Source organism: Microtus pennsylvanicus, chromosome 2 (assembly GCF_037038515.1).
Source record: "Microtus pennsylvanicus isolate mMicPen1 chromosome 2, mMicPen1.hap1, whole genome shotgun sequence".
In the NCBI taxonomy this organism is placed as follows: domain Eukaryota; kingdom Metazoa; phylum Chordata; class Mammalia; order Rodentia; family Cricetidae; genus Microtus; species Microtus pennsylvanicus.
Window position 1 is genome coordinate 14,469,190 of NC_134580.1, and position 18,734 is coordinate 14,487,923.

The 18,734-nt window shown below is 51.0% G+C and overlaps 1 protein-coding gene across 1 annotated transcript; it reads left to right on the plus strand.

Annotated features, from left to right (window-relative positions):
* Positions 1–730: 730 nt before the first annotated feature.
* On the plus strand, positions 731–18,525 carry Gtse1 (G2 and S-phase expressed 1). Its single transcript, XM_075960255.1, has 12 exons — positions 731–810; positions 1,017–1,103; positions 2,955–3,012; positions 3,122–3,752; positions 5,413–5,568; positions 7,341–7,467; positions 8,689–9,066; positions 14,410–14,482; positions 15,834–16,070; positions 16,846–17,044; positions 17,446–17,661; positions 18,064–18,525. The coding sequence occupies exons 2-12, from the start codon at positions 1,025–1,027 to the stop codon at positions 18,145–18,147; spliced, it is 2,238 nt and encodes a 745-aa protein (XP_075816370.1). The 5' UTR covers positions 731–810; positions 1,017–1,024; the 3' UTR covers positions 18,148–18,525.
* The last annotated feature ends 209 nt before the right edge of the window (positions 18,526–18,734 follow it).

The following is an 18,734-nucleotide window of genomic DNA, read 5'->3' on the forward strand; positions in this document are numbered from 1 at the left end:
TGTCTGTCCTCTTGGGCATGAATCAAGAAAGCCTGGCTCGTAGAACTCTAGCTATAGTGCAGGTCACACTGAACTGGTTACTATCCCTGGCAGGTGGGAAAGCTTGGGCACAACAAAGCCAGCTTGCATAGATAAAAATCTGCAGACAACCAAACTGATGGCCTCCTTCAGTTAAACGACCTTGAAGCCAGCTTTCTGATCAGTGCTATCCAAAGGCTCTTGATACTGGCGGCTAGGATGTGCTGTGGCTGACTCCACTCTTCGTCACTCTTCACCAGTTTACAGAAACAGCCCAAGATCAGGGAATCTAGTGGGAGAGGAGGGTGAGAGGGAGGGCCAGAACATCAGAGTACAGGAGCGAGACCTCAGGCTGCAGAGGGAGAGTCTCCGGACGCAAGGGAAGTGTCAGGGATGCCAAGACAAGCACTGAATGAAGAGAGTGGTGGTCAAGACAAACTGCTTCCCAGCTGCCTGGCCATTCTCCATACCCCGCCCTCACCGCCTCCGCCCAGTTGCTAGCACAGACACAGGTGGAACGCAAATATCCTCCCGGTGTTTGCTGGGGAGAAGACTCACGGACACCTCCGATGGGAGTGTCCGACACCGAGCTGAGCCAATCCGAGGCTTGGAGTTCCTTGGGCGTGCGCATTGGTCGCGCACATCAGCACTCTGACTACAATTCCCAAGGTGCACCGAGAGCATCTCCCTGTTCAAACCGGCCAATCGGCGACCGGCGAAGGCCAGCGCTGCATTTAAACCCGTGGCGGATCACCAGCTGGGTTTTCGGCCCTCCGAGTGAAAGGTTAAGGGGTAAGTAGTGAGCACGAGGTAGAGACAGTGGGGAACCCGGGCTCGCGCCTCTGAGGCCGAAGAGAACGGGCTGCCGGGCCTGCTCTGCAGCTCAGAGTCAGGAATCCGTTACCCTGCCTCGGGGCGCACTGTGTCTGGGCGACATGGAGCAAGCTAGGGCTTGCCTCTGACATGCTCCCACCCTTTGGTCCCCTTTCTTCCTGCAGCGATCTTCATGGAAGCAGGAGACGGCCGCGACGTACCTTCGGCCAGCCAGGCGAGAGAGGTGAAGATGGATGTTGGTAGTAAGGAAGGTAGGTCCTTTCTGTTTGTGCGACTGTGGAGTTCAGGCTATTCCTAGTCGCCCCAAATAGAATAGAGGACCACAACAGACCAAAGAAATGAACAAGTCTGATTTGGTAAGCTAATGAATTTAACTGGGTCACTTACAGGGACATTAGCAACTTACAGCTACACCACCAAAGAAGAGGGCCCCCACCCCCAGCAGTTGTAAACCAGTTACACATCTTCAGAGGAACCTCTTGTACCCCTCCCCCACTTCCAGAAGGGCATTACTAGGCGCAGTCTTCTGAGAATTTACTGTGGGTAATCACAGATGCTGTGATATCAAAATGACAACAAGCTTCCTCATGCACAGAGGACACTGTACCACCACACTCCACCTCTTTCCTTTCTTTTTGTTTTGCGCTTGTCTTTCGAGTCAGGATCTCGCTTTGTAGCCTGGAACTCACTTTGTAGACCTGGCTGGCTTTGAACATGCAGAGATCCATCTGCTTCTGCTGCATGAGTGCTGGCAGACTCTTTCTTTGAAAAGAAATTCCTGCTGGGCAGTGGTGGTGCAAGCCTTTAATCCCAGCACTAGGGAATCAGAGGCGGGTGGATCTTTGAGTTCCAGGACAGCCAGGGCTTTTACACAGAAAAACCCTGTCTCAAAAAAGAAAGAAAAGAGAAACGAAAAAAGACTCTTAGCATTTATGAATTTTTGGAGGAGGGGCCATGGTGCACATGCTTGTGTGGAAGCTCAGAAAACACCTTGTCTCCTTTTGTCTTGTGGGTCCCAGGGCTTTGAACTTAAAGTCATCAGTCTTGGTGGACAGTAATTTTGCTCTCTGAGTCTTGGAGGGCTAATACAGGTTTACAATTATTTTCTCCCTTTAGGACTAAGCACGGAGTCTCTATATCTTGGCAGGTTTTGTTTTCTCTTCACCTTGACCCCTTGTGAGACTGCTTCGTACAGTAACTGATGCCTACTACAAGAATGTTCCCAGACCAAGGCTGGCACCACAGTAATCTATGGGCGTAAACACAGTTGTTGAGGAGGTAGCTTACCAGATATATCTGTTTAGCACAACAGCAGTGGAGTCCCCATTGGAGCCTATGACCGCCTTCAGCCACAGTTTTCTGCTTTGAACTACAGTATCGCATATAGGTTCCCTGTAGTGGAGTAGACCTTAAATACGATTGGGAAGTTGCTGTTCTATTAGATGGAGTTGGGCCAACCAAGGCTTTGTTAGGAATATGGACTGGGTGGCGGGCAGAGTGACCCAGGAACGGATCCAAGGAGCAGTGGTCCACAGGTACTTAGTCTCTACTGTGAGTTTGACCCGTTCTTGAACTCATTGTTGATGGATAGATAGGTGTCTTGTAATTTAAATCCGGGGTAGCTGAAGTAGGTGGTCTTTAAGAAATACCCCTGTGCCTGAAGGTGAGCCAGCCCCCTCGGAAACGCCCAGAACGCTCTGTGGGGATGTGTAGACTCTATCACAGCAGCAAGGTTCTGTGCTCTTGGGTTGGGTCGGCACACTCAGAACTTGAGAGTGGACTTGAGTTCTCCAGGAAAAGGGATCGAGCTCCAGCCACCATCTCTTCCTTTTCTTTTTTTTTTTTTTTTGGTTTTTTCGAGACAAGGTTTCTCTGTGGTTTTGGAGCCTGCCCTGGAACTAGCTCTTGTAGACCAGGCTGACCTCGAACTCACAGAGATCCGCCTGCCTCTGCCTCCCGAGTGCTGGGATTACAGGCGTGCGCCACCACCGCCTGGCCCATCTCTTCCTTTTCTCAGCATGAAACTGTACAGCAGACCTGGTGATGTTTTCCCGTCTTATCCTAGCCCCAAGTAACAGTGAACTTTTCCCTCTACCCTCTAGACATTGTTCTTTTGGAAGATGAAAAGTTTGACTTCGACCTTTCCTTGTCCTCTTCAAGGTAAACAAATGCATTTTCTTCCAGTCCCCGGGCAGACACAGTCACTAAAGCCCTTTATCTGAATGCTAGTGTAACTTATCACTGTTAATCCTTTTCTTTAAAAACGCAGTGCAAACGAAGACGATGAAGTCTTTTTTGGGGCTGTTGGACATAAAGAAAGATGCATTGCTGCCAGCTTGCGCCTAGGCAGCCAGGTTCCTGAGCAGGCTCTTGCAGCAGCCTCTGGCAGCCCTTTCACCTGGAGCCCTCTCACCGGGGAGAAGTTTGTAGAGGTGTACAAAGAAGCCCACTTACTGGCCCTGCAGATAGAAAGCCACAGCCGAAGAGAGGTGGCCCAGGCTGCCAAGCCCCAAAATCCTGGGAGCCAGGGCGTGGAAAGATTTCTGCAAGACTCAAAGTTAAAGATAAGTCTCTTTGAAAAAGAACAGAAGAGAGAGAAAAGCCCCACGTCACTGAAAAGAGAGACATTCTGCCTGCCATCTTCAGGGGTACAGCCTCTCTTAGGGGAGACCCAGCTGCTGGCGTCTCCAGCCCTGCTCAGTTCCCCTATCCCAGCTGGCCCTGTTGAGACCCAGAGCAACCAGGATCTGCCCTGCTCCTCTCAGCCGCTGCCAGGGGAGGCAAGGACCTCCCAACCTCCACATCAGGCTGGGCCTCTGAGGAGGAGGATCACCAGCAAGCTGCAGCCACCCCGAGCTCTGCCTGTAAGAGGAAAACCTCCTCACCTGGCCACAGAGAAGGTAGACAAAACACATAGCAACAGTCCGGGGGACACAGCTCCCCATCTCCCCGCCTTTCCTCAGCCCATGCCCTCCTGTGGAAGCTTCATGGGAGGGCTTGCCACTGTCAGGATTGGAGAGCCTGGGAGTAGAGCCAGGATCCGGACAGTGCAGGGAACAGTGATGGGGAGCTGCCCAGCGTGGGCCCCTTGGATAGGCACTGACCCCCAAGTTGGGCTCTAGTTCCCTGGGGCTTCGACTTTATACCTTTCTTTCCCGGCATTGCATGTCAGGGAAGTGGCAATAGACAAGTTGGCAGTTGACCAGCTCTGGAAACTCAGGGTCCTGGAGGCTTGGTTGGGGGTAGACAGAAGGACAGATGGCAGAGACAACTTGCTTCCAGGTTTGCTTGCTCTGTTCTTGTTCAGAAGAGGGGCTTCGGAGAAGAGATGCAGAGTAAAGGTGTCCTAGGGTGGCACCTGTCGTGATGTCCCGCACCAGCGCCATTGTAAAAGGAATGGCTTGGGGAGGTTGTGGGACGGTGAAGCCCTACACATCCCTTTCCCCATCTATAAGGCCTCTGCTGACTGTGTCTGTTCCCCCAGGGTCCAGGATGCTCTGGGTGGAATCTGCTATCAGCACACGTGGACATGGAGCAGGATTTGCGTGTGATCCATGCATGGTGGTGGGGCAGGGCTGGGGTCACAGCATCTGCAGGGTACCAGGCAGGGTTGTGGGTGTGGCCCACATCAGCTCAGCATAGGTGCTCACAGCAGCAGCAATTCATGGTTGCCGTTCCAGATGAGCAGAGAAATACAATGGGCGCATAGCCACATAATGGGCTAGCGTTTTAGTGAGAATTGCTGCGTCACTGGGCATGTCTTCCAGGCGGTTGCTTAATGTCTCATGTCTCATGAAGCACTAAAGAAAGCATAACTGTTACACTCTCACACTGAAGCCGCCGCTTGTGCCTTCCTGACACCCTTGCTGCTTGTGTGCACATGAAGCAGCTCCCTGGAGCCCTTGTCCCCGAAAAGGTCAGGAATTTGCTCTTTGCCTTGCAGGCCAGAGACTGTGTGGCTTTCAGCACTTGGCCAGAAAGCCTCACCGCGGCTGAGCCGTTACTGTGGTAGACGGTGACTTTGCACTCATATGTAGAACATGTGTGACTGAGCCAGCTTCCTGACTGGGGCTCTTGTTTGTCTGTTTTTGAGACAGGGTCTCACTATGTAGCTGTCTGGCCTTGTTGAATTCAGTGTCCAAGTGCTGGGATTAAAGACATGTGCCACCACACTGGGCCTTGGGCTGCCTCACTGACATTCTTTTTTTTTTTCGAGACAGGGTTTCTCTGTAGCTTTGGAGCCTGTCCTGGAACTAGCTCTTGTAGACCAGGCTGGCCTCAAAGTCACAGAGATCCACCTGCCTCTGCCTCCTGAATGCTGGGATTAAAGGCATGCGCCACCACTGCCCAGCTCTCACTGACAGAGGAGAAGCCTTAGAGATCTTCCTGCAAGCCGCCTGTCCCCATCTGACATGGCTTCAGTGGGGAAGCCAAGTCTGACATTCTGTGCTGTTTCCTTCACTCTAGCGGAGGAGTTGACTGGCAGGGGTTGGGAGCAGTGGTGCCAGCTCTGGCCTTGTGAGACTGTGTAGTCCTCACCTTTCAAATTAACATTTTCAGCTCAAAAAAGAGGTACCAACTAGTGTTCAGAGGATGAAACTGCCGAGTCAAAAGGGATCCCAGAGTGATGTGCCCCTGGACAAACCCAGCACCGCTCCAGATGCAGCCAGTAGAGGGAGCCGCCCAGGCAAACGATCCCTCCCCGTTCCTAGCAAGGTGAGTTGGCTGGGGCTGCAGGGCTGCCACGTGTCTTCCATGGCAACAAGGTGCCAGTTTTGTATATTTTGATTAGAATTAAGTTGGTGGGATGGTATTTTATTTGATAAATGCTTGCGTGGACGTAAGTTAGATCTCTAGGACTCATTTAAAAAGCCTTATGTGGTGGTATGTGCTTGTAATCTCAGCATTTGCGGGGGGGGGGGAGAGTGGGGAGGGTGGAGCAGAGAAGATGGAACCTTGGGGCTTGCTTGCTGGTCAACCAGCTTAGCCTACTTGGCGAGTGCCAGGCCAGAGAGAGTCCCTGTCTTTAAAAGAAAAAGGTGTTTGGGCTTGGCAGTGGTGCACGCCTTTAATCCTAGCACTTGGAGGCAGAGACAGGTGGATCTCTGTAGCTGATCTACTTAGTGGGTTCTAGGCCAGCTACAGCTACTCAGCAAGACCCTCAAGACCCTGTATCCAAAGTAAATAAGGATGGAGTTGTCCTCTGGTCTTCATGTGCACACACACACACACACCAGCACACCAGTTCAGGAAAGCTGGAAGCCACAAGAGGTGGCTGGGTTACAAAGGAGAGAGGCTGGCAGTGTACACTGAACTGTCTTTGTCACTTGGGCTGTGTGGGTTGATAAGAGCCTAGCGCTTGGTTCCCAGCCACCGGTTCTTGCTGATCCCTCATAGCCTCTATGGGAGACGTGAGTCTTGTTCTGTAGTCTGAGCTAACATTGGGGCTGTCACCTTTCTGGTACTCTGAGCTACCTATTAGAAATCATTTATTATAGTTGCCAAAAGCTATGCCTACAGTGACTGATTTGGGGTCTAGGTTGAGCCCCACAGTCTTGATTGCTGTTAGCTCTCCTGTCCATTCCTCTTGCAGAGGCTTGAACATTACATTCTAGACACAGTCTGCCTTCCAGGTCCATGGGCTCCTCCCCTGTGGATTCATCCAGTAGACAGGAACTATTCAGAAGGGAGGTGCCTTTGTACTGAACACGGATGGCTTTTCCTTGACAGCGTTGAGTGAGTGTGGCGTTTTCCACAGTCTTGCATTAGAATTAGAGTCATCCAGTGAGTCTGTGGGTGGATGTATGTAGGTTCCATGCAGCTGTCACACTACACTGTTGTATGTGGAGGACCTACGTAGGTTAGTGTCCACAGGGTGCTCAAAGCCATGCTCTGTGGAGACTGGGGGATGACTCTGTTACTTCAATTTTCCTATAGAGGTAATTACTATAGAAAAAAAAAATTTTTTTTTAAAGATTTTTAGATTTTGTTTTATGTGCATGAGTGTTTTGCTTGCATGTATGTCTATGTATCATGTGTGTTCCCAGTACCCAAAGAGGTCAGAAGAGGGTATCAGATCCCCTGAAACTGGAGTGATAGATGCCCATGAGCCACCCTGTGCCGAGCATTGAATCCAGGTTCTCTGCAACAGCAAGTGCGCTTTCCTGCTGAGCGATCTCTCTAGTCTCACTAAAGATTCTATTTAAATTCTACTTTTTCAGACTTAAGAATGTGTATGTAGGGGCTGGAGAGATGGCTCAGTGGTTAAGAGCATTGTCTGCTCTTCCAAAGGTCCTGAGTTCAATTCCCGGCAACCACATGGTGGCTCACAACCATCTGTAATGAGGTCTGGTGCCCTCTTCTGGCCTGCAGGCATACACACAGACAGAATATTGTATACATAATAAATAAATAAATATTAAAAAAAAAGAATGTGTATGTAGATATCAAAGTCCCCACTAATTTTTTTTTTCCAACTTTTCTCTCAGTCGGGGCTGAAGAAGACCCTGTTGAAGCCACCTGGCTACACCAGCAGTCTCATAAGGAAATCCTCAGCCTCAGGGTCTGCTTCGAGCCTCACGTCTGGTGCATGCGTGTCTCCAGCGGCAGGCAAAGGTGAGCAGATCAGTCACTCAGGTGAACCCTGGAGCGCCATGTTTGGGCCCACAGGATGCCATGTAATTATAGGTAAGGACTGAGGGCTGGGCAGGAAGAGACTCGTCCCTCTGCCCTGGCATACTTTCTCCAGTAAGGAGATGGTGGTTTCAGTTGGAAGCACACAAACTCCTGAAGTGTCAAGAAGAGATGGATGCTCCACTAGCCAGATATCCAGAGCACAGGTGCTAGCTAAGTCAGGCCAGCCCAGCCTGGGCCATCTGGCGCCTGTTTCCTTGGATTCAGCGTGCCTCGACAAGGCTGCCACCTAGTGGTGAAGTGGTGTAGGGGCTTGGGAATGCGTCTATCGTGAGTTTGCCTGTGGATTCTGGCCATATCCATTGTTGCCATTGTGGTGAGGGCTTGTCACAGACGTGAGAAATCAGAGTTCTAGAATCAGCCTGATCTGAAGTCCTGACTGCTACTCAGTGGTTAACAGAACTCAATGTCCTTACCTTTAAATCAAGTCATATCATTGGCCTTGCAAGGTTCCTGTGAGTCCGGGAGCATTTGTGGGCCCTTCTGTGGCCCACGAGTCCATGATCAGGAAAGCTCCTGCTGCTGCCTAGGCACCGTGAGGCGAGTCTTGCTCCACTGACTCAGGATTTGACACCATGTGTTGTATATGGTAGAGTCATCGAGCCCGGTGAGACTGTGGGAAGGGACCTGGTAGGACTAACACACGGTGTAGATGTGGCTACAGCATTATTCTCTAAATTTCACTTTGGCCTTCACTGTGTTGATGCCCACAGTGGGTCCATTCCTCGTCGAGCAGATACCATCCTTGCTATCCATTGCGGTTTCTAAACTTCCTAGTCCTAAGTTTTCCCTCCTTGAGCGCCTGTCAGCTATGAGGGTGGGGCAGGACAAGTGACCAGACAGACTGTCCACTTTCTATGCTCAGCAAGGAAGTGAACGAAGGAGAGCTCAACTGTGTGAGTGCACACGCAGATTGTAGTAACTGCTGATCCTCCGCTGGCATTCAGCTCAGGTCTGGGCGCCCTGCTGCCCCTGACTTTGATGATCACCTAACAGCATCCACGTGTTGTCTGTGGCTGATGTTAATCTAGAGGTGTCATATCGCACACATGTGTGTGCATGCGTGCGTGCATGTGTATTGGTATGTTAAGGTGTTTGGAAACACTGGCTTGAGTGACTAGCCTTGATTATCTCCTTTCGCAGCAAAGTCCAGTGATCTTTCAAATATGCCCGCTAGCAGCTCTCGGCCTCTGTCAAACACCAGCAAATTGGGCAAAATAGACCCCGCCCCTCTGCATCAGGCTTTGCCAGCAGCCCCTGCCAGGACCTCTTGCAAACAAGCCAGAGCGGCCGATGCTGCCCAGACAACGGTAGAGCAGCCCAAGGCCTCCATCCTGACTCCTCTCAGCCAACCACCTCAGACTCCAGAACAAAGAGGACCGAGGCTGGGCCCTGACACCCTGACCTCTTCTCAGCTGAATAAAATGAGCAGTGTAAAGCGGCAGGACTCCTTCCTCAGCTGCAAGTCAGAGGCTGCGTCTGCCGATACAAACCTGTTTAAAGTCCCCCAGTTCTCTGTTGGTAAGTCCTGGGTGTGTTTGGTCTTTAAGATTTTGGGAGGTTACCAGGATGGCTAGTGCTGTTTTTAACTTTAGCTCTGACATTCTGTCCAAGGCGTATTCTGCCCACTTACTGTGTCCATTCTAGTGGGTGAGCCATGGCCCCTGGGCTGCTGCTTGCTCACTGTTGTCCTCACTGTGGTCGTTATGTCTGGATCTGTGGCTTTTAATTTGTTGCCTGGGTGGGTTAGAGCTTTGTCAGTCTGTTAGGATGGTATTGGTGGTTCTGCTTCTGTGGGTCTGTTTATAACCATCTGAATTGTGTTTTTATTAAGGGTCTGAGCTTGGCAGCCAGTGAATGCGCAGACCAGCCTGCTCTACGCTGGTCTTTTTAACCTTTCACAGATAGGTCTAGAAGAGTGTCATCTGGAATGGTCTAGCCCTGGCACTGATGTGGGGTTTTGCCCAAATAGCTCTCTTCTAAGCTTCTAAGCTCCATGTTAGTTTGTTCCATCCACTCAGGCTGGGTGGAATGAGCTGTTTCCAAGCCCTTGTTCTCCACTAGGGGATTGTAGTTAGGTTGTGTTTTTGTTTGTTTTGTTTTGTTTTTTGTTGTTGTTTTTTAACTCATTATTCCTTGGGGACCCAGCACCCAATAAATACACCCTCGCACAGACTTACTTCTCATGAATGCTTGACTTTTTTCTAGCCAGCTTGTTTTAAATTATGTCTCTGGACTTTTACATTTCTCTTTCTATATATCTTTCCTTTCTTTCTTATTCTGTTATCTGGCTGGATGGTTGGCCTCCAGCATCCTTCTCTCTGTATTTTCTCGCTCCTCCTTCCACGTTCTCCTTCTATTTATTCTCTCTGTCTGGCAGCCCTGCCAATCCCTCGCCTGCCTATCCCTCTGGGCTGTTCAGCTCTGTATTAGACCACTCAGGTGTTGTAGATGGGTGAAGTAGCACAGCTTCAGAGTTAAACAAATGCAACATAAAAGAATGCAGCGCATCTTTGTACACAGATGCTCCCCAGCATAAACGAATGGACTCATTTTCAATGACTATTGCACAGCAGTTGCTCCTGCTGACCTTCAGGCATCTCTCCCTGCACGGTGCTGCTGCTGCTGCTGCTGCGTATCTGCCCACTCAGGAGATTCCACAGAGTTTTCCAGATCTTTCTCTCTGTGTGGCTTCTCTCCAGTTCTCTGGCTCTCAGATTCTGGTATCTCAATCCCCCAAACTCAAGCCACTGTCTGTTTCAGCCACTAAGACTGTCCTGCCCTGTTTTGTCAAGACCAGTTTGTGCTACATAATGAGTTCTGGGACCCAGGAGCACACCGTGAGACAGTATTAAAGAACAAAATGGCCCGGCGATGGTGGCACATGCCTTTAATCCTAGTGCTTGGGAGGTAGAAGCAGATGGATCTCTGTGAGTTTGAGGCCAGCCTGGTCCACAGAGTGAGTTACAGGGAAGTCAGGGCTGCAGAGAAACCCTGTCTTGTCTTTTCCCATTTAAAGCACATTTTAAAGCTTGGGCTGTAGCTCAGTGGCAGAGTCCTTTCCTAATGTTTGAGGCCCTGGATTCAATCCCTACCTCCACACACAAATAGAAGTAGAAAGCTCTTCATTGGAAAAAATTTTTAAATTTTCTATTTACCTGTGGGTATGTGCATGCACCACGACACAGCTGGAGTTCAGAGCACAACTCGCAGGAGCTGCTTCATGACACCTTTAATCCCAGCGCTTGGGAGCCAGGGGCAGGCAGATCTGAGCTCAAGGCTTCCTAGTCTACAAAGCAAATTCCAGATGAGGCAAGACTACAAAATAAGATCCTGTCTCCTAAATAAATAAATAAATAAATAGAAAGAGAGAAGCATTGGGAAGGATCGACAGTGGCGGGGTTGGCAGAGGCAGGGGTTTTCAGTCTCTAGAGAGCAGTAGAGCAGTAAGGTTTCACAAGCTGTCAGTGTGAGAGGCTTTCTCCTTGGCTTGTGGCGGTCAGACAGTTGCTCCACCAAAACCTGTTATCTGAGGTGGGACTTTTGCACATGGTGGCAGCCGCTCTGTCGGCTCGTGGTTGGTTGGTTTCGGCCTCCCATTCATCATTTTCTTTTTCTAATGGAAAGTTCAGAAAGAAATAGGGAGGCAGACGAAGGTGGATCTCTGAGTTCAAGGCCAGCCTGGTCTACAGAGGGAGTTCCAGGGTAACTAGAGCTGCAATCCCTACCTCAAAAACAAAAATACAACAGAAGGAAGAGGAGGAGGAAGGAGAAGAAGAAACAGGGAAGGGAAAAGTGAAAAAGTCGTGCATGGTGGCTTCTGCCAGTGATCCCAGTATGAGGGAGACTGAGGCAGGAGAGCACAAGTTTTAGACTACCATGGGCTACAGAGTGAAGCCCTGTCTCCAAACAAAACAAAACCCCAGACTGAGGCCTCTGCTGAGCATCTTTATGTGTGTGATTGTTTGGCCTGAGTGTATATGTGTACACCTTGTGTATTCCATGCCTAGTGTAGAGACCAGAATTATACACAACTGTGAGCTGCCTTGTGGGTGCTGGGAATCCAACCTAGGTCTTCTGGAAGAGCTGCTAGTGCTTTTAGCCGCTGAACCATCTCCAGCCCACGTTTACATTTAATAGAAGACTTGGCTTCTATCAAGGAAGTGTCCTTTCAGATCTTCAGTGCAGTGGAACAAGAAAGGTTGGCGACAGACTGACTGGTGCTTTGAATGGGAATGGCTGCCATTGGCATGTATATTTGAATAATTGGCTCCCAGGTGGTGGAACTGTTTGGGAAGGATTACAGAGTGGCCTTGTTGGAGGAGGTGTGTCACCGGAGGGTGAGCTTTAACAATCTGAAAGCCCGTGCCATTCCCAGGTATCTCTCTCTGCCTCAAGCTTGTGGCTCAGGTGTGAGCTCTCAGCTACTACTCTAGCGCCTGCCTTGCTGCAATGCTTTTGCCATGGTGGACATGGACTCTGAAACTGTGAGCCCCATTAACTGAGTTCCTCTGTCAGTTGCCATGGTCATGCTGTTTCACAGCAGTAGAAGAATAACTAAGACACTTCTAGTTTGCTCTCTGTTGCTATGAGAAACACCACGCACCTTGAGTGTATTTAGCTTTCACTTCCGCATCACAGTCAGAGCCGGAACTCGAGCAAAGACCACACAGGAATGCTGCTTCCAGGCCTAGGCCCACGCAGCTTCCAGTGCTGGGCCCTTTGCTGCACCAGCCTGATGGAAGCTACTCCTCCATTGTCTCTCTCTCTCCCGTGTTTTTTTTTTTAAATATTTAATTATTATGTATACAATATTCTGTCTACATGTGTGCCTGTAGTCCAGAAGAGGGCACCAGACCTCATTACAGATGGTTGTGAGCCACCATGTGGTTGCTGGGAATTGAACTCAGGTCCTTTGGAAGAGTAGGCAATGCTCTTAACCGCTGAGCCATCTCTTCAGCCCCTCTCTCCTGCATTTTGACAAAGATTAGGAGTCACAGTTGGAGTGGTCCTTCTGGCTGGCCAGAATAATCTCTCCAAACAGCAGTGCTGAGCTGAGATCAAAAGTCCAGTAAGGAGGCAGCCACTAGATAACCCAAAGAGAACATTCCGGGCCGAGAACATGATGCTGTAAAGGTCCCGTGGCAGAAAGGTGCTTGAGCTCCTAGAAGAGAGGGAAGACAGAGTACTGAGAATGCAGCTGGGATAGATCCTATTGCAAGCCCCACACATTGGCTTTGTTAAAGAAGAAGGAGGAGGAGGTGGTTTATTTTTTCCCCTGAATCAAAGTCTGAGTAGATGAGGATATGGGGACACCCGAGGCCCTGCTGGGTACATCTGTCAGGAGGAGTGAGGTGAGACACTGAGTGGCTCCTGACGGTAGGGTGCTGCCAGGGTGCAGAGATGCAGTAGCATGCTCAGTGGTAGTGAGTGGTCTGGAGCCTCAGGGTTGCTGTTGTTGTGCTGAAACACTGACCAAAGCAGGCTGCAGGGCATGGATGCTATTTCACTCAATTCCATGTAACAGTTCATCAAAGGCAGTAAAGGCCGGAACTCAAGCAGGGCAGGAACCTGAAGATAGGAGCTGATGCAGAGGCCATGGAGGGGTGCTGCTTCCTGGCTTGCTCCTCATGCCTTGCTCAGCCTGCTTTCTTATCGAATCCAGGACCACCACCACCCATGATGGGCTGTGCCCTCCCCATCAATCACTAATTAAGAAAATGCCTTACCGGTGTTTTCTTAATTGAGGTTCCCTCCTCAGTTGACTCTAGCTTTGTGTCAAGCTGAGATACAACTAGCCAGCACAGAGCCCAAAGGAATAAGGCAGAAACTCTCATGGCATTGAGAAGCTTTTGGAAATGAAATGGCAGCAGAAAAGTATGTGACTTATAAGGGTGCTGGCACAGGCTTCCAGGACCAGCTCGGGTGGAGGTGGCAGGAGACCTGCATTCTCCCCAAGATGCACCCCTCACAGGGGTGGAGGTGGTACAGGCACAGGCAACTCTTTGATGTGGATTTGAAGAGTGGGGGCTGGGGCAGGACTGGAGGAGGAGTGAGGTGAGAAGCGTAGCAGTTCATGACGGGGGGGGGGGGGGGGGGCGGGTGCTGCAGAGCTGCTGGGGTGCAGAGGGCGACAGGAGTGTGGTTGGTGGTGACCTAGGAGCTTCAGCTGGCCTGTTGAGATGGGCCCCTTTGGTATCTAGGGCTAAGGATTCTGGTGATAGCCACTTTACCCATGGCTTGTGAGACAGCCAGATAATACATGGAGGTCCTGGCTCCTGGGTCTTTGGGTTCCCGGATTGACTCTTAGGATCATGAGAGGCAAGTTTGTGTTTTATCTAGAATCATGTGGTAGAGGGATGTGGTGTGACAGCCATCTGGGTTATGCTGGGCTTTGCTCAGTGACTGGTGAGCCCACCCTGAATTCTGACTCTGCTTGATGCCTGTCAAATACCAGCTGGTAGATGGTGTATGTAATGTGTCTCTGAGCTAGGGATGCCACAGCTCCGGGATGTGAAGGTGTGGTAGGCTTTGCTGGCTTGCCTGGGACTCTATCCACACGGTATCCACATGCATGGGAATGCAGGAAGCAGCCTGACAGGCGCGGGAGACTTGGGATGAGCCTGCCACTTAACTCAATCCCAGGCCAGCTAAAGGGACTGGCATAATGGTACAGAGGGTTCTCAGCATCAGACCCAGCCCATGGCTCAGTTGGGGTCTTAAGAGAGTTTCCTTGTGTGTCTTATCTGACCTTCTGTCTGTTCTTTACATGGACGGTTGGGAAAGTGGGGACATTTAAAGGAGAGTGCCCAGGTAAGGGCACATGCCAGGCTTCTCAATGGCTCTCTTCTCTCCTGTTCTTAGGCGAGTCAATTGATGGCGTGACCCCAAAGTTCTCGCGGACACATCGGCTGCAGTCCTGGACACCAACTAGCAGGTAGCTAACAGATTGCCTCCTTTTTCGCCTTTTGAGAATTGCTGTGTGTCTGCAGGCTCCGGGGAGTGCTGCCTGGGCTGCAGGTCAAGCTTCTGAGGTGCAGGCTTTCGTCACACTGCCCTACCCATGCTGCTATTGTGGACATGGCTAGCTCTGCCACAAGCTCCAGTCCACAACAGCAGGATGGGTAGGACAGTGGGCTTGGCCCTCGGCAGCGGTGAGAGCTTGAGCTGAGAGCACCCCTCATGCCTGAATTGCCCTGTGTGGGGAGCCCATCTTTCAGCTCATGCTGTTTAAAGTTTGTTTCCAGACTCTGAAGAACACAGACGTTGTCTTTGGATGGGAGAGTTGGTCGGTGACTCTAGGCCTGCCAGGGCTCTATGTTAGTAGTGTGTCCTAGAGCTGCTTCATCACATCTGGGGCTATTGTAACAGGCATACCAACACCTAGTTTTTGTTTAGTTATGAGTCGGGGCCAGTGTGTGTGGGGGTTTCTCTATGTAAAACTGTTTGAGCTAACCTCAATCTCAATCTTCCTGCCTCCTCCTTCCCTGCTATTCTTATTGGCTTGTGCCACCATGCTGGGCATCTGGGATTTAAATGGGTGTGTGGCAGTTCTGAAGCCTGGTCATCCGGATCAGGGCATCTACAGATTGAGTGTCTGTGGGTCCATTGCTCGGCATATCCTGTTTTCACATGGAAGGGCAAACATGGTGTTGGGGACTTTGTTTATAATGTTACTAATCCTGTTGATAGAGGCTCTGCCTTCTGACCTAATCACCTCCCAGAGGACCTGTCTCCTATATCATCATCTTGGGGGCCAGGCTTCTAACATAAGAATTTGGGGATGCAAACATTTAATCCATAACTGGTAATAATTGACTTGACTCAGCCTCTGGTTTAAGAACAACAACAAAGTAACATTTGGGACAGATGGTGGTTAAGGCATGGGCGCTGCCAGGAAATGCTGAGTTCCCTGACTCTGCTCTCACCTCATAAGCCTGGGGATGACTGGGCAAGAGGTGAAGACAACCATTAGTTCACCTCTTAGCCAGAGTCTGATGGGAGCCCAGAGAAAATCTACCACATGAGTATCTCCTCAAGTCCCTTCCGACTCTTTTGTGGATGATACCATGAATGCAGCCGTGTTCAAGGCTGTTCTGGTTACCTCTGGGATAGGGTGGAGGCATTGCTTGCAGAGGAACCTGGAACTCATCCAAGGTCTCATGGAGGCTGCCAGCGTCCTTGAGTCCGGTCCATGCCTGAGTCCCTTCTCAAGAACAGAGCCGCTCAGACTCCCTGGCTGCCCGTTCAACTTCAGTGTCTGTTGACAATATCCCTGTCTTCCCCAGAGTCATCAGCAGCACTCCTGTGAGGCGCTCATCGGGGCCCACTTCACAAGGACTGCCCAGCGGTGTGAGGACCCCTGTGAGTGCAAGACGGATGTCAGCGCTGCCCACACCTGCCAGTCGGCGCCTCTCTGGCCTTCCATTAATGGCACCTCAGTCCATGCCCAGGGCTCTGGCATCCCCACTGTGTGTGCCTGCCCGGAGACTTTCTTCTGAACCCAGGAGAAGGTCCACAGTCAGGTAAAAAAAAACAAGGATCGAGTGAGCTTTTGTCTTTAGTTCCCCAGACCTCGGGGTCTCCTGTGCTGGGAAGGTGCAGGCAGCAGATACAAGAAACAGGAAAATGAGCTCAGTGGAGCACAAAGCTCAGCGTGTGTGTGTGTGTGTGTGTGGTCTGTTGTGCCATGTATGTGTTGTGTGAGTGTGTGTTTTAAGTATAATATGAAAGGAACTCTTCTCGGGTTGTTGTAAAGCCCATACACCATGAAAAAGAAGGTATTCGGTTCTGATTTGTGGATATTGTTGCTATTCCCGGTTTCCGCAGTTCATTCAGTTCTGAGTCATCAGGTGCTTTAGGGGTGTGCTAGGTGCCGAGGGGTCTGGGCTTGAGGGAAACACAGCATGCCAGGTGTAGCTGTTAGTGCAAGGCAGATTGGGCTTCCAACCTGGCCAGAGCGAAGGACCAGGTCTCCTGAGAGAGCAGTGGGGAGGGTCACTCGGGCAGGCAAGCCCGTGGCTCACCTAGGCCTGGGGTGGGGTGGGCCTAGCTACAGCCTGTGGGCAGAGTTAGAGCCCCTCCTGTGTAATTTAGTGGCTCTAGAGAAAAGGGCTGCCGCGGACACAAGCTGTGAGGCTAGACTGATAGAATCAGAAGTGGAAGGAGCCCTGGCAATGCTTGGTCCTCCTGCCCGTTGAGGGTGTCCTCAGAGTTAGGCCTCTGGCCCCTGGTCCAGGTGCTGCTTCAGAGACTGCTTTCATGGCTGAGGAAAGGTATTTTCTCTCCCCCACCCTCCAGAGCGGAGCCAATACAGGAGAGCAGCAGCAATGGGCAGGGCCAAGGCCTATTCTCAGATGAGAGCTCTTCCCCTCCGTCCTCCGTGCCTCAAGCACTTGACTTTTCTCCAGAGAAGAGTGACTTTCCTCCTTCCCAGGGCTCCACCACAGGCACAGCTCAGGGTGAAGCAGAGCCTCAAGAAAACACAAGCCCCAGCGAGGTACATGGAGCTGGTTGCAGTTAGGAGCCCTCTGAGATGCACGAAGAGCCATGGACAGAGACTCATAGGTCCCTTTCCCCTTCCCCTTTTCCCCTCCCCCATGGCTGGGCCTATGGTTCCAGCAGACTCGGGGGAGCTTAGGACTGGGAACTAAAGAAAGGTTTGACAAGGGAGTTGGTTGGGGGTCAGAGGCCAGGGATGGGAGCAGGCTGAAGCTCCCTACTAGTTCTGGGAAGGGGTGCACTGCCCAGCGGGGAGCTCACTCCCACTCTGTGCACCCTCCAACCTTTCCCTTAGGCTCCAAGCTGTGAGTCCAGGCCATAGGCAAAGCCTGGCTTCCCAGGGTGGTTGCTGGGCACCAACATAGTACTAGACTTTCCCTCTCTCCATGCCCTGCCTAGGATCTTCTCGTGGACATAAAGCTGGACCAGCTGACCATCACTCCTGAAGCAGGGGGCAGAGACCTATCTGACCACCCTCTCATCGACTTCAGCAACACCCCTGAGTCGAACATGGCTTTGGGACCCAGCAGCTGGCCCCTGATGGACCTTATAATGAACACTCCAAACATGGCCAGAAACAATGTGGGGAAACCGCCAAAGGCTGAGCTTGGGCAGGTGAGAAGTGGCAGGGCATCCATACTGACTTCAGCCCAGGATGCTGTCTGACCTGGGCCCTGCACGGTGCCCTTGGGGCTCACAGGGTTTGTGTCTCACTCTCATGCAGCTTGGCTTCTCTGCGGTTACCCATTGCCCTCAGGCATCTTGCTAGACCTAGAGGAGCTCTCAGGACAGCAGTCAGGTCCCTAGCACCACACGTTCCTGCCCGCTGTGTCAGGGAGTCCCACGGTGCTTATGTGTGTGAGGGTCTAAGAGTCTTAGACACGGTGCTTGAGTCTCCGTGGCCTCACTGCTGTGCTGAGTTGATTTCTGTCCCTGGGCTCAGCTACTGCAGCTGCTTGTGTCCGCATGATGGCCTCCCAGACAGCTGTGTTCACCTTGCTATCCGTTCTCTTCCAGCTGATCGATCTGGACTCCCCACTGATTCAGCTGAGCCCTGAGGCTGACAAAGAAAATGTGGACTCACCACTGCTCAAGTTCTGAGTAGAGCACCTTCTGCCCTTCGGTTTACCTCTGTCGTGTCCTCAGACCGTAGACACGAACATTGGAAGGAATTGTATTTGACTGGGGGGAGGCCTGTTATCCTGCTTATGTCTGGAGTGGCGCCCAGGTAGGGTTCCCACTGTGGGCCTAAGCAGTCCACCTCTGGCTGCCCCGCTCCCTGCCTTGATTCTTTTGTATGTAAAATAGCTAATGACTGTTTGTAAACTTAAATTTGTTTGAAAAGTTAAATATTCTAGATTTAAATTAAATTATAAAGTACATTAAAATATGCTTGATTTTCACACTTGATGTTTGGACATGGGAAGCTGTTTCCATCTCTCCAGACATTATAGAAGACTCTCATTATCCAACCTTAATTTTCAAAAATGTAGGGAAATAAAATTGGTATAAATATCAGTCTCTGGTCCACCTCAGGTACATCAGCCTGTCATCTGGGCAGGCCTAATAACCTGCATTGTTGATATAGTCGGCTAGGTCTGATGCAGTAATCTAAGGGGCACACCTTTCACAGGCTGCTCTGAGCTGTGAAGGAGGGTCGCTTCAAAGTGACAGCCCCTGAGCCTGCC